Raw genomic sequence first — 16,093 nt, forward strand, 5'->3', positions numbered from 1 at the left:
TAAAGTTTAGAATTTATGTTTTACAGAAAGATTACACAAAATTTGTAAAACCCACAACACTGATCACAGGAAAGCTACATGTAAGAAGGACTTGAAAGCCTTATGTGAGGAAAGATTAACAGAAACCTCCAAGTTTTCCAGAAAAAGGGTGGGAAGCAGAGAATGATAATTGGAGTGGGGATAGGAAATGGAAAGAATGAATAAATAAAACACTGTGCCCAGAAAAGAAACTATAGATCAAACACAAATAATACATGAGTGATTAATCTAGCTCAGTTCCAGACAAATTGGATAGAGGAGAAGGTTAAAAGGCTTGTAAATTGGAGTTTATTCAAAAAGTAAAAAGTTGATTTAAAAACCGATAATCACTTTATATATTTTACCATACTGGCAGAACAAAGAGAAGAATAATATAATAATTTCAATGAATGCATAAAAACATTTGATAATATTATCATCCTTTTATAATAAACATTTATTTGAATTAAAAAGAAAAAGGGAGATTCCTCAATCTAATAAGTCATATCTACAATTAGCCTACAGCAAACATCACACTTAATGGTAAATAATGAATTATTTTTCCACTGACATCTAAAATGAGATGATGCCTATTAATTTTCATCTAATATTGTGCTGGACGTCTCATTGACTGTTAAGATATTTGTTTTCTTCACGGGCTGGGAATCTAACATTAGTTCTAGGAATCCATTTAAAATTTATCAGCAGGAAATGCTTGAGGGGCTGGATACCCCATTCTTCAGGATATGCTTATTTCACATTGCATGCCTGTATCCAAACATCCCATGTACCCTCTAAATATATACACTACTATATGCTCACAAAAAATTAAAAATAAAAATACATAGAAGTTTAAAAAGAGGAGTAAGGATTAAAGTTTAGATTTAAATTAAATATTAAGTGCCAAAAATGAGTAAATAAAATATATCAGCAGGGAAAGAGGGACCACCATAGCACTGACTGTTAAAACTAGATTACACCAGCCAAGTGTCACATAGCTTAGTATGGGGATTTCTGCTCTTCCAATCTACAACTCACTGGGATGGATGAAGACAGCCTGGAAACCCCAAAAACACAGGAAAAAATGGAGCTATCCAGTTTCCAGTTGCCTTATCTGTCTAACAGTTTTCACTACAGTGATCAAGGGCTTAACCTTTCTATTGCGGCAGCAAAGGCTAGTCCCAAATTCTACAGTGAGAACTATCTATGTGCTGTACAGCAGTTCTCTCAGAAGTTGAGGAAGAAATAAGGTTCAGAGTCCAGGCACAGTGGCTCACATCTGTAATCCCAACACTTTGGGAGGCCGAGGCAGGAGGATCACTGGAGGTCAGGAATTCAAGACCAGGCCCACCCAACATGGTGACACCCTGTTTCTACTAAAGATACAAAAATTAGCCTGGTTTGGTGGCAGGCCTGTAATCCCAACTACTTTGGAAGCTGAGGCAGGAGAATTGCTTTGAACCCAGGAGGAGGAGCTTGCAGTGAGCCAAGATCTGCCACCGCGCTGTAGCCTGGGTAATAGAGTGAGAGTCCTTCTCGAGGAGAGAGAGAGAGAGAGAGAGAGAGAGAGAGAGAGAGAGAGACAGAGAGAGAGCGCAGAGAAATCAGGTTCAAATAAGATTCAGCTAAATTTGATGGTGCCATGCAGAACCCTTGGCCTGCACAAAATTTATTAAGAGAGTTCACTTCTGGATATGAGTAGCAATAATTTTCATAATTCCCAATATCCTTGTTCCATTAGCTATTAAAGGTATTTGTTAAATGTTAATTATTTTACTCATTTCATCTGGAAGATTTAAGACTTCCTCACTGATATAAAAAACAAGTTTTTTAACTGGTTCAATGGAATATGTCCTTGTACTTATTCCTATGTCCTTCAAGACATTTGGAGTTTTTCTTTACCACAATTTAACATATTATTTCCCTAGTCTATTTTCCCTACACAAAACTGAAGAACAACTATTGTAATGGAAACTCCACAGAAATTTGACATGTTGTTAGCTCTCCCGTGGTCAAACACAATAATGTAAAATCGTGCACCTGCCCTCTTTCAATATCAGTTTACAGTTACCAGGTGTTCTTAATCCTTCGAGAAATGTGATAACAAAACTCAAAACAGGGTTTTGCCAGTTCTTCACAGTATACCTCTATTTGAAATAAAATACTCAAGGTAGTTATTTGTTGTTCAAATATTTTTAGCAACATGAGAAGCATAAAGAATTTAAGTAAATAGGATATTTCATTTCTTAAATGATAGAATTTCTTAACCTAGATTATTATTCTGTAAAGGTGAGAAGTTGGGAACTTGCTGTTTTACAAAGGCTTTTTCACACTTATCTAATTTGTTATGGCTTCCTTTGAGAAGGAAGGTTTAGTACATACCAGGAACCATTTATTTTTTGCAGATTTTTTTTTGGCTACTTTCCATTTACACAGCTCCATGGTAATGTAACTAGGGTTTTATCATTGCAGACTTCTTAAGTAATTTGGTATAAATAATACTTAATAAAAGTATAATTATTTATAATTGACATGACATATCACACATGATGTCATATGATCCTCCTGAAGAGTACAGTGAAATTTTTAACCCTATTTTAAAGAAGAGAAAGCACTATGACTCAAAAGTTTCAGTTACTTGTCTGAGATCACAGTTAGCAAGTGGAATCGGAACCTTAAGCCGCATGCATTTTTCAAGACCCTTTACCATCTTACTTTTTGTATGTCTCTTATTTAAGTGTATAGATTATTAACTCATCCAGTAGCTAAAATGATCAGTATTTAATACATACCTGGGTAGTGATAATTATTATAGAACACATTTCAAATGTCTTGAGACATACTCATGTGAATAATACCTAAATTAAAATAAAAATGTGGTTTGAAGGCATATAAAATTTGAAAGCCAGGGGGGAGAAAAAAACAGTTAAATTATGCCTTAAGGGAATTTTTAAAACACAGAACTATACTTATAAAATTCTAGTTACCATATCTTCAAAAATAAACTTAAATTTTATTTACCTTGCATATGTTTTATATGTGATATATTTAGTCTTTCCTTTAGAAAAATTCCATGAAAAAGTTGAAAAGGTTTTGATGAAAAATTATTGCAAGAGTTTTGCAATATCAAAAAAAGAAAAAAGATACACACAATTACCACTTGTGAAAGATAAGAGTAAGATCAAGTTAGTTTAAGAGTACTCTTCCTTATATGGCTTGCCACAGGTCTTTGTACTTGTTCTTACCTACCCCTAAAAGGCTTTTCTTCCAGGGATCTTATGGATTCTCTTTCCCTTTTTTCAGGTCTTTGGCCTGATGTCATTCTTTCATATGATACTTTCTCTGCCTGCTCTATTTAAATATGCAGCCTCACTCTAAGAACTATCTGTTCTTCTTACTTAATTACATAGCATATTTCACAGGCTAACATCCATATATTTCATATATTTATTTTATTTATTCTCTGCCTCCTCTTATTAGAATGTAAGTTCCATGAGGTAGAGTAGAGATTTTGATCTGTTTTGCTTATTGTTGCAGTCCTACTACTTAGACAAGTTGCAGGAACTAAGTTGGCATTCAACAAATAGTTATTTTACACACAGAGAACAAGAAAGAAGGCAGGAAGAAAAGAAAAAGAAGGAAGAAAGGGGAGAAGGAAGGAAGGAAGGAAGGAAGGAAAGAAGGAAGGCAGGAAGGCAGGAAGAAAAGAAAAAGAAGGAAGAAAGGGGAGAAAGAAGGAAGGAAGGAAGGAAGGAAGGAAGGAAGGAAGGAAGGAAGGAAGGAAGGAAGGAAGGAAAGAAGGAAGGCAGGAAGGAAGGCAGGAAGGCAGGAAGGCAGGAAGGAAGGAAGGAAGGAAAGAAAGGAGGGAGGGAGAAAAGAGTGCCTAGGGGAAAGAGGGAGAAAGGAAGGAAAGTCAAAAGGTATGTAAAAAGATCTTGTATATTACCTCTGTAAGAAAGTACCAGTGGTAGCATCATCTGTTAATTCCTGCTATTAATTGATGTCTTGACTACTATTAAGAGATCTGGAGGCAAAACCATTCAAAAGAGAAGGAAATAAAAATATAAAGGAAGGCCCACAAAAGCCAGGAAAAATAAGTAATATAAACAATCTATCAGGACTGGCCTTGATTATTAACATTATTTTGTTTGATTCTCATAAGGAATCTCTCATGCAAGGAAATATGAGGCTGGCCAAAGGATAGAGATAATTTAAATTGAGAAATGGTGTCAAGTACCCAGAAAAGTGTAAAATAGAGAGACAGTGAGAACCAGGGTAGAATGTAAACTCTGGTTTTCTATTGCCTGATTCTACGCTTTTCAAAGCTTTCTGCAGACAAAGAAAAGAATGGAGGACAAAGGAGGACGGTAAATCATGTATCACCTCAAAAGTATTTGCCAGGTTATTTTTCAGTAGTGCTATAATGTATACTAACAAAGGCACTTTCATTTATATTTTGAAATTGATTTATACATTGAAAAGCTATGACCTAAATATGTACAAAGTTGTTTGCACTGAGACAATAGCATAAATATTAATACCACCATTTCATTTTTAAGGATTTATTTAAAGAGAATAATCAGGGAATTGTATATACAGAAACATAAAACTCCATTATCTTCAGCTTAGAGTATGCAGTGGAATGGAAATCTTTTTCCATAAGACAGTAAGAATAAATAACGGATGTGGAGTCATTAAAAAAAGAAAATTGTAGACTTACCTAGAATTTTGCTATAGTATGAATTCCATTCTCCCCAGTAGGACTGAAATATATAGTCTTGCAGACAATAAGATATGATATTTTTAATCCTTTCACCAAAGGTCATCTGGTCAGTGAGCTCTGACAAGGCTGCAGGTACATAGGAGACTGGTGCTGGGATTTTCCCACAGTGTCTCTCCACTGTTGATGCTGGAGAGAACTTCAATGTGTATATAAATGGAATTCCTAATTTCAGAGCAATGAGATCACCACAGACTGTTGCTGGGTCTGCTATCAACACATCAAAACCACCTTTCTGAAGTCTTGCCATTAATTTGGGGTTGTTTAGTACACCGTCACAGATTTGTATGTTAATTTGAAATAAAGCATCTAGAAATTTTCCTAGTTCTTTGTAGAAAGCCCATATTGTGAGAGGAGTTGGTCTATGGTCAGTCCACAGCATTATCATATGCTCAATTAAGGAATCTATATTGCTTTTGTTGTAGGAAACAGGTATCACTTCAAAATTCACAGGAGGATCAGGATTGGAGTTGATGAATAGAGTTGTTGATGAAGCTAGCGCAGTCACACTGTGATTTCTTTGAATCAACTCTTCTATAATAATCTTAATATTTAACCAATGGCTACCATCTGTAGGCCAAATTAACACATTTCCACCTAGAACAATTTCAGTCAGAGTCAAATTAAAAACCAGCATCTGGACAAACTTCTTAGGCATGGTGAAATCCATTATGGAAACCATCCTACTGTCGACCCTTCAAGATGAAAAAAAACCTTCAAAATATGTTTAGGTCAGTTTTTAAATAAAATAATAATTTTTGTGATGGTTATACTCAGTCATAGATCAATTGATCTTTAGACTAAAAATACTATCATTCAAATTCCTATATACCTTAACACCATTATTCACTAACAGAAATAAAGTCTGATTCTATTGTAAAGAAAAGGAAGCAGGGAGATTATAAACCTACAAGCTACATATTCTGTGATAATAAATATGATTCATAAAATACGTCCTTAATATAATACATTTTTCATAAAATTCAATAAACAACCTTTACTCAGGGGAAGTTCGCTCAAACATTTCAAGGTGTTTTAGATTATTTGGATTATAGAATAAACTACTACGCATTTGATATAGAATAGTTTTATTCTCCATAAAGCAAATTGATCATTGTCTCCTACTCCTTTGTTAGAGGAAATTTTTCAGATTTTTTCCATATGACACAAATCGAGAAGACAGGGCCTGGAACTCCGAGGAAGCACAGACTTTGTTATTCAGAGAAGTTAGGTAGACACTGGAGTTCAATAGCCCAGATTCTAATACTGTCCTTTTCCAAGATTTCTGACCCTGGGGAATTATCCAGACCCTTCCATTCTCAGTTTTCTCAAAGAAAAATGAGAGATAATGCCATTAATTTATTATATTACTTTATAGATTAACAATAGTATCTGTAAAGCTATTTTTCAAATGGCTCGGTATAAGGAAAGGCTGTAGTAATGTTAGCAGTTTAATAAATTTGCTTGAAGATTGATCAGGAAATCAGCAGATCAGCTACAAAATGACTGGCTAGACTTGGATATAGTTAAGTATGGATATAGTGTGGCAACTCGTAATGAATCCCAAACTGAACAATAGCAATTATGTAACAATGCTGTTTTGAAATAATTAGAGGCCACCATTAAAAAGAAAAATAAGAACAAATACAGTGATTAAAGGGATAAAAATCAAAAATTAAGACTAGAAGATAAGTGATGGGTTTTAAATTTATACTCAGTTGCCCTTAAATTATGACATTTCAGGCCTTTGAATAACAAAATAACCAGGAGGACAGAAAACAGGAAAGATGAGAGAGAGGTGATGGTGTTAGAATTTCTGCATTTGTGTCCTCTCGAGAGCAAGCCTCAATTTAAGTGTAGTAGCAGTACTTTTAAAATTAATTAGATTTTGAAATAAGGCAACCACAGAAGAGTGTAAATAATCTTAATGGTCTTCAAAATAAACCCAGTAAAGAAGGTTTAAAAATCATAAAGAAATCTGTTGCTTTCATAAACGTTCTATAAAAAGTAAAGAAAGCAACACATTATAGAAAACATGAACAAAAGTCTATGAAATACTTATATTTGTTCAAAAATTGAGTTACATGTAAGGAAAATATGATACATAATTAGGGATTACTCACAAATGCAGCTATGATAGCACATAAAACTTTATCAAAATATGTAACAATATCTCAAGTGCATATAGATATCCCTAAATTACCGAGAGTAAGAAGGAAAAAATATTTTGGCCAATTTCCACTTTGAAGTGATGTCTGCAGGGCAATAAAATATCTAACTTATTGAAGAACAATAAAATGTATATAATGAGGTTAATTTGAATTGATAATCCTTAAAACAATGTTTTTGTCTAGCAAAATGTATATAATGCTATTAGTGTGAATTGATAATTCTCAAAACAACATTTTTGTATGAAAGTTTTTTTTTTCCCCCTGAAGACATGCCCTTGCCTGAAATCTTCTCTTCCTAAGTGCTCCCTGAACACTGAACCTGTTGCCTAGGATTCAACTATGCTGGCTCTTTTTTCATTGTCTCCCCAAGGCCAGAAAAGACTGGAAATCAGCTTTCATACTGTTTTGGGAACATGAGTTATTCAGTTTTATTTGAGTTTCTTGATTTTGTATTTGCCTAGTTCTCTAAAAGCTTAAAATTAGATGTACTTTTTTCTTTGTTTTGCTATGCAGAAACTGAGTATCTTCTAACACTACTTTTTAGCTCAGAGTGGAGTCTGATATCAAAGGATTCACCACTTTCTGAATTGTAACTAGGCGTGCTACTTAGCCTCCTCATTTACCAAATGATCAGAACAATGATACCTATTTCCTATAGTTTTGTGGATGGTGTGAAATGATGCAGGTAAATTATTCAGAGCAACCCCTGGGCTCAATAAGTGATACCTACCTATGATATTTTAGGGAATTTTATTTTTTAAATGAACAATTAATCAGATCTCATTACCTTGACCCTTCTCTACTCTTTCTCTCCTCCTACAGTGACAGACTAGGGCACCTAAGTTTTGGTGCATAATTTCTCAAACACTGAGTTTCCCCACAAGCATTCATGCTCAGTCTTTAGGCAGACCACAAATGACAGATTATTAACAATGCACAGAGTACCAAAGTTTATAAATTATTTATTTTAAGAAATATACACATAGAAAACTCAAGATTATATCCACACAAATTGTAACTTCCATTTCCTTTTGTTCTGATGCCCTTTCATGAGTGGGAGCAATAAAACATAGAGCGACCACTATCTCTGAGAATTTTCAATGTCCAATGTCGATTATATCTCCGATGTAATGCCTGTGGTTGTGATTCAGCTTATGGATCATTGAAGAAAAGGGAATGATACTAGAAGGTTTTTGAAAGATTCTAACCAATCAAATTAATGTAAATTAAAACAGAAGAATAAAGGAAGGAGAGAAGAAAGGAAAGAAATGATTAGTAAGAAAGAGAAAAAGAAAAAAAGGAAGACCTAAGTAGAAATGTATTATTCTACAGGAAAATACTCCAGTACAGTTTTTCTTCTTTAAAATTACTGCTGAAAATCAAGAATCATGGAAGTATATAAACTTAAATATGTTTCATTTCTAGCACTTTATTTTACATTAATTACTCGTGCTCAATGACAAAGATCTAGGTATTATGATAATTGTTTTTGAAAATCTAGATTTCTTATTTAATAGAATTGCAAAAAAGTCTGTTATTATAGATAGCATTAACCTTAGAGATTATTCACCTAATTATTCATATATATTGCTATGTAGTTTTACATATTATATACATCAAATATCTAGAGAATATTGACAAAAAAATCCTTTCTGTTTTTACAGAGGTCAAAAGGTAAAGCACTATTGTTAACAATATGTAATGCTTATGGATTATAAGTATTTTTAGTGATAAAAATGTTACATTATTCTCCTCTTATATGTGTCCCAGTTTTGGTTGTTTTTTTTTTTTTCTTAATAAAAGTAAAAATGAAATTTACCTGGTTCAATTTTTAAAATATATATATGCTCGAAATCTGCAAAACCCTTTACTTCCTTTCAGTTAGAGATGGCTTATAAAGCTCTCTTAATGCCAGAAATACATCCCTAGACAACCCTTCCCAAACAACAGAATCGCCTGAAGACCTAGCCCATAATGAATAGTAAGTTACCTAGTGATGCAATGGCCCAATTATATTTATTCATTTGACAAATCAAAAATAGGCAATAAATAGAATAGCAGATTTTAAAAGCTAAATACATTGAAAAGACGACAAGTGTCCAAAAAAAATTTAACCTAAAATATTCTGAACAGTTAATAGATTTGCACCTGAAATTTAAAAAGAAGAGAAAAAAAAATCTAGGATTAGGAAATATGACATCAAAGCTTTGGTGTGAGAAATATTTTAATTTGGATACTGTTTTCTCAAAATTTTAACATGCTTAATATTTCCAACCCCCAGTATTCTCATCTGTATTAACAACTTTTTTCCTGCAATGAACTACAATGGTTCATTTCAAGGACTGAGAGAAAATATATGTAAATCACTTATCACAGTGGCTAGTGCATATGAAGATGTTAATATAAACTGCTATCACTATTATGATATCTATGAGTTTGACCTATATACCCATGATCTAAAATTTAAAAAAAGTAATTTTACATTATAAATATCCAATTTCCACCAATTAGCAGCGATTAAAAACTCACTCTGAGGTTCTTATTGCATTGCACTGCAGAGAAGTAATCTGAGGGAGCCATTCTATTTATTTAGTCAGGTGAGACTGTTTCAGGTCTGAGTGGCTATAAATTTGTTGCAATGAAGCAATTAAAGAATTTTAAGCAAATGTAGAAGATCAATTCAAATTACAAATTGGAAAGAAATTATTTTTACAAATCACTTCCATTTATCATTTTCATTTATCATTCCACATCCACAAAGTCTTGCACAAAAACAAGTAACTCTATAATGTCAATACTTTACTTCTTACCTGTTCTTTTAAACATGACTGTTCATGTCTCTGGCATCAATAAGAATACTGTGTTTTAGTAAAGACAAACTTATATAGTCATTCTAAGTCAGAAGAGGGTAATTTGATCAGAAACATGATATAACAAAATCAGAGAATAAGAACATCTTTAGAAATCTTCATTATGTTTCTCTGAACAAATTGTTATGAAAGATTAGCCTCATATCTTACGACTGAAAGAATAGTGTGCTTTTATTACCAGCATCAATTTCAGGCAAAATAAAATGGAACATGTGATTCTGAGAATACCAGCCTAGGTAAAGTAAATTGGTGGATAACTTCACAAATAAAGAGCACAGTAATCATGAGAATTAGAATTCCAAGGTTGATGATGAGCAGTTGACAAACCTGAAGTGGAATTACGTTTTTAGGATTAAAAATGTAAACACAAGAAACTGCCTATGTACATTCCACTCTTACATGAACTGCGATGCTGCACATATTCAGACGTCCCTTTTAGTTTACCACATACTTGAGGATATGAAGGAGTTTTTGCCATCTTGACAGTTTCATTGTTTCATAAAACTTCAATGTTTTTTTCCTTTCTGTTTTTATTAAGATCTAGTTTTAGCCCTAAGATGTTGCCCATTCACTTTTCTCTTTATAGGACACTTGAAGGTTTATCTATAATCATCATAGCAAGGTTTGTTTTCTCTGAATGATGGAATAACTAGCTCTTCTTTTACATCCCGAGAGATTAGATCTGTTTTTGAATTTTGGGCCAATTACTTAACATACCCAGAGGAGATGATGACTTTTGCTATCGGTGTTAATTATAATTGGCTTACCAGCTTTTGATAATACTCATTCATATGGCTGTAGTATCTCACATCCTCATTCACGTATTAACCCATGCATATTTATTTTGATCGATATAGATAAACTTTACCGTTATTTTAGAACAGAGATCTGTAGAAAAGAAGCTAATGTGTCAGTAGGTATCACTATGTAGAAACCTCACTTTCTTCCTTTGCCAACATTCATGCAAACCACTGTTTTACACAGCGCACTTTGTCATTTTTAAATTATTTTAAATAGCATTTAGAATGTTCATTCATTAGCTAGTAAACATCTCTAGGCCTTACAAGCTCTGCTTAGCAAACATTACAGTCTCTACAGTCTCTGCATGACAATGTTCAATGCTTCAGTCTTTGAATTTTGCCATAATTACTTTGTTATTAATAAGCGAATGCATAAAAATTAATGTTTTAATGTTACTAATGAGAATCTACAGTCTCAAAACTTAACAGCTGAAAAGAGTAAGGAGAGGGAGGACGAAGAGAATTTGATCAATGGGCACAAATGTACAGTTCAATAGAAGAAATAAAACCCAGCCTTTGATAGACCAGTAGGGTGACTATAGTTAGCAATCTGTTGTACGTTTCAAAATTGCTAGAATAATTTAAATGTTCCCGTAATCAAGAAAAGATGGATATTTAAGGTGATAGATATCCCAATTATCCTCATTTGATCTTATACATTATATGTATCAAAATATCACATGTTCCCCCAAAATATGTACATCTATTCTATATCAATAAGATAAAAATACTTAGAGAAATAAAACTTGTCAAAATTGGAAAACATTCCTCCTCTATCTGATTATCATTGGGTTTATGTTTTCACTTCTGAGGTTTAGTAAAAGAGCAAAGTAAACATTAAATATATAATATATAAGACTATGTACAAAATATCAGCTGTAACTGTGTATTGTGAAATAATTTTTGCTGCCTGGGAAGATAATCATGTTTAGAACATGTAAATGCATTGCTGGACTTTAAGTCTTTTGAATGTTGACAATCTCAGAAATATGTATGAAAGGATAAAAATTGTAGGTGACCTGAATGTAGTAAGAAATCAGAAAACATGAAAATTAGGTTACCATAAGCGAGACAAAATTATATATGTATCATCTTTATTTAGACGACACTTAAATCTCTAACCCATGGGATTATCTCTGAGAACTCATCTCATATACCCAGCCGTTGCTGGATTTTGCTAAATATTCCCAAAGGTATCACATACACAACATGTTCACAATTAAATGCAATATTCCCAATCCCACATTTTTACTTTCCTGTATTCACTATCTTGGTTGATTGTGCCACACGATTCTAAAGTCCTTTTAGATGTAAACTAATTTAGTCCTTTTAATAGCCCTGTCAGAAATGAGATAAGTGAAGTGCAGGTGCAAGGAGACTGAATTACTTTTCCAGGCCACAGACTGCTATGTGAACATTGTCTGTAAACACCTGCTCTCCTAATTGTGTTGCTATGTGGTCTCTTAGTGCATTATTTTCCTCCATTTATCAGCCACACCTGTAGGGCAGGCTCTTACCACATCTTTCCTAGAGTGATACCTTAGTCTAGTCTCTCAATTCTACTGCCATATCTGTCCAAATGCTTTATATAAAATGAAAATCAGGTCACGTTTCTCTTTAGATGGTTCTCAGTTGCTTATTAGATTTAAAATGTTTTTAGAATGATGTACGGGAGACTGAAAATATTCATTGAGTTCATTCATTCATTCTTGTGATTCTGACTTTACTAGCATCTTTTACCATGTCTCTCTACCTTACACTTGGACCTTCAGAAATACTAAGTTATCAGAAATATTCATTGCACCTGTGCTGTTATGTCTTCGACTTTGAGCACACTTTTCCTTTCCCAATTCTTACCTTACAGGAAAACTCACATTCAGTATTTTAAAATATTCTTATGCATCACCTGAACTCTGAAGTTTTTCAGAATGCCACACTCTGCCTGTCACATAATACCTAACTCCTCTACATTTTGTATTTTGTACATATTTCTGTATTCACATAATTCACATAATAAATATTCCTTTTAACATCTAATTTATCTGCTTGATTGTGAAATCCGTGAACCCAGGAACTTTATTTTAGTCTTTCTAAGAGAGTACTTAGTAAAGAGTAAGAAATCTATAACAAATGAAGAATGAGTGATAAAATTCAAAAGCATAAGAAATGGATGAAGCCTATTTGATTTTTAGACAAATATGTGCATAAACATATCAACACTATCAATATAGGCTTTTTGATGCTAATAATCACTGATTATATTTTTATTCATCATGCAAACCCCATATCACACTTAAGCAAATTAAATAAGCTTAGCATAGATAAATCATCCTGATCAATGGTGGTGATCTTTTTTTAAATTCACACTTTACAATTAAAGATGATAAAGTCTTAATCTATTTTGTTTCTTTATTACCCTTAATATTTATTAAGCAATGATCAAAGATTATCCACATACACGTATGTTCTTAAACATGCATACTAATGTCTGTATTAATAATAGGCTTGTGGAAAGTTTAATCTTTTCCGGCTTTCTCTACACAGCACTGCAGTTTCTAGGCAATTCCTATTTTAAGCATAATATCTACATGAGATACAGTCCTACTTTTAAACTGAAGTATTTGTCACTATATTTTATTCATAAAAGAACTGAATTTAAGTCCATGAAATTAGAAAACAACACACCGTATTTCTGAAGTACAACGTCTTTTATCTTCTTTTCTGCTATCAAGTTATAGTAATACATAGTATATCAATATGTAGAATTAAAAAAGAATAGTCATAGAGAACTAAAGAAGAGGCTACACAAAGTTCTGCTTGTTCAAATTCGACTAATAAAGACAAATTTTGTTACATACCTAAGGCTTTACTATAGTATGAATCCCATGATTTCCAAAGAGTTTCAAACATGTAGTCCTGTAGATGGTAGGAGATGAAATTTCTTATTCTGTCAGTGAAAGACATTTGGTCGGTGAGCTCTGATAAAACCGCAGGAACATAGGAAGGAGGGTATGGTACCTTGCCACAGTGCTTTTCCACTGTTGAGGCTGGAGAAAACCTCAAGGAGTACATAAATGGAATTCCAAGTTTTAAAGCTACTATATCACCACAAGGAAAAACTGGATCTGACACGAGGACTTCAAACTTGCTTTTCTTTAGCTTTTCCATCAGCTGTTGGTTTTTAAGAACGCCATCACAGATCTCCTGAGATACCATGTGGAAGTCTTTGATTACTTTGGCCATCTCCTGATAGAATCTCCAGATGGTTGAAGGAGATGGTCTATTTTCCAGCCATGTCAAAACAAAGTCCTTGATTACTCTTTCTATTCTTTCTTTGCCAAAGGGCACCTTATATATTTCAAATGTCAGAGATGGGTTAGAGGTTGGTGTGATGAAAAGTGCACCAGAGGCAACTAGGACAGTCACATTATGCTCTTTTCTAATGAGCTCATCTATAATTATCTTAATATTTAGCCAATGACTACCTTCCATTGGCCAAATCAAAACATTCCCACCAAGAGTGGTTCCTATGAGACTTATCTGAAGGGAGAACAGCAGAATGTTGTTTAACATGATGTGGCTGGATGCGGAAGATTTGATGAGATGTGAAGCAAATGTTTTTCTCTGCTTTTAAAGAAAAGAAAAAGGAAAGACAAAAGTATTTCTCAGTTTTGAGGCAAACCATTAATACCCTTAAAAGCTTTCTCTCTACGAAGTGATATTAGTCACAGTAGCTCTATAATTTAGGGTAATTACAGATTTATGGGTAATGTATCTTACTTCCCAATCTGTCGCTATAGTTTTAGGGCTTTAGTTATGATTCCTGCTGACTAATCATCCTTTTGAACTTAATCCTCCAACCATTTTGTGTGTGTTTCATAATTGCTAAATTTTTAGAATTAAATTGGATAAAGCTACTTTATATCTCAACTCTACATTCAGGCCTAGGTATTGAAACCTCAGATAGAACCAAAACTCATTCAGAAATTTAAAGATATTAATACTGTAAGTTTTTAAATTTTTAATGCATTAATATAATTCCATTTGTCAAAATTAAACATTATAATAGTTAAAATATATAATTATTTTAAATATTTATAAATATATATTACTATAATGTTAAATTCAAATAATATTTATAAATATTTACAAATAATATGTATAACACATATATTGTTATATTTATTACTACTTCAATAATATATTTACAAAAATGCTTTATGTTAATCACCAAGAAAATATTGTAAATAAATGAATAAAATAAAATATGTGCAAGAGATTATACATAATGTTACTAGTGAACAGGAGCTATTTAAAGAGAATTACTAATTTAAGCATACTGCTACCAAAAGTGCTGCTCAAAAGCTATCTAGCCTGCATGAAAAACAGCTACGTCGCATCTAGACTCAGCGTTCAATGATTGCTAGCATTTATTAAGTTCTTGTTATATGTCAGACATTATGCAAAGTCCAAAGTCTTTAACATGTTAATCTCATTTCTTTTTCATTTTAGAAAAGATCCAATTAGGTAGGTACTATAATCATTCCCACATCAAAGGAAAGGAAACCACTGCCCAAAGAGATTGAATAACTTGCCAAGTTCCTACAGCAAAATAAGAAAACATTACTTATTGGATACAATGAACATACAATATACACTGCTTGGGTGATGGGTAAAAAGCTCAGATTTCACCACTATGCAATGTATCTAAGCAACACAACTGCACTTGAACCCCTAAATCTATACAAATAAGAATAAATAAAATATAAGAACTGGTGGTAGCAGTCTTAAGGATCTCTGACTCCCAAAGCCTATTGTATTAACCGCTGGGATAGACTGCCCCATCAGAATGTATCATGTCCCTTTACCAGCTAAGAAATCTGTATGAATAGCAGACTGCCAAAAACATGCTAACACAATACGAAATTGTGTAACACACATTGGATAATATTGGATCAAATAATTCAAGTAAAGTGATCTTCATGAAAATTATATGTTTGTAAGCATGTGTCTGTGAATAAGCTAAGTGATTCTTTTTGTGTTAATGAAACTTCTGAAATTATAAATTCTATGTTTTTAGTCATATCATAAAATTTTGTCTTCTAGGCTTTCCCATCACCAGAGAAAATCTCTATGGAAACATCAACTGTTTCATTGAAACAGTTACTTTTATAAAGTACTCTTCAAAGTTTAACAGAGTGATCATAAATTTCCTTGAATGGATTTCTATTTGAGGCTCTCTGCAGAAGATGTTATGGTTTGCACAAAATTTTTGGTTTGCTGGTGTCAGCCTGATTCATAGTGACTTGGCAGGAAACTTTAAAATAATTGTCATAATTGTCACCAGGATGGAAAATTGGTCATGATCCACTGTTGTTATTTTCTTCATTTTATTTATTGTCAAAGAATCAGATCCAGTTTTAGACAACTAAAATATAGTATTTTATTCATGTA

General features: G+C 32.9%; 1 protein-coding gene across 1 annotated transcript in view; it reads right to left on the reverse strand.

Moving 5' to 3' along the window:
* Nucleotides 1-14,212, reverse strand: part of LOC116537264 (UDP-glucuronosyltransferase 2A2-like) — a 42,552-nt gene extending 28,340 nt beyond the window's left edge. Inside the window, exons 1-2 of the mRNA XM_032259318.1 lie at nt 13,498-14,212; nt 4,739-5,368 (exon numbers count right to left, since the gene is read on the reverse strand). Of these exons, the coding sequence (XP_032115209.1) occupies nt 4,739-5,368; nt 13,498-14,212 (1,345 nt within the window). The remainder of the gene's footprint in view (nt 1-4,738; nt 5,369-13,497) is intronic.
* Between the last annotated feature and the right edge of the window lie 1,881 nt (nt 14,213-16,093).

Source organism: Sapajus apella, unplaced genomic scaffold (genome assembly GCF_009761245.1).
Source record: "Sapajus apella isolate SASKATOON/1434 unplaced genomic scaffold, GSC_monkey_1.0 scaffold108, whole genome shotgun sequence".
Taxonomy (NCBI): Eukaryota; Metazoa; Chordata; class Mammalia; order Primates; family Cebidae; genus Sapajus; species Sapajus apella.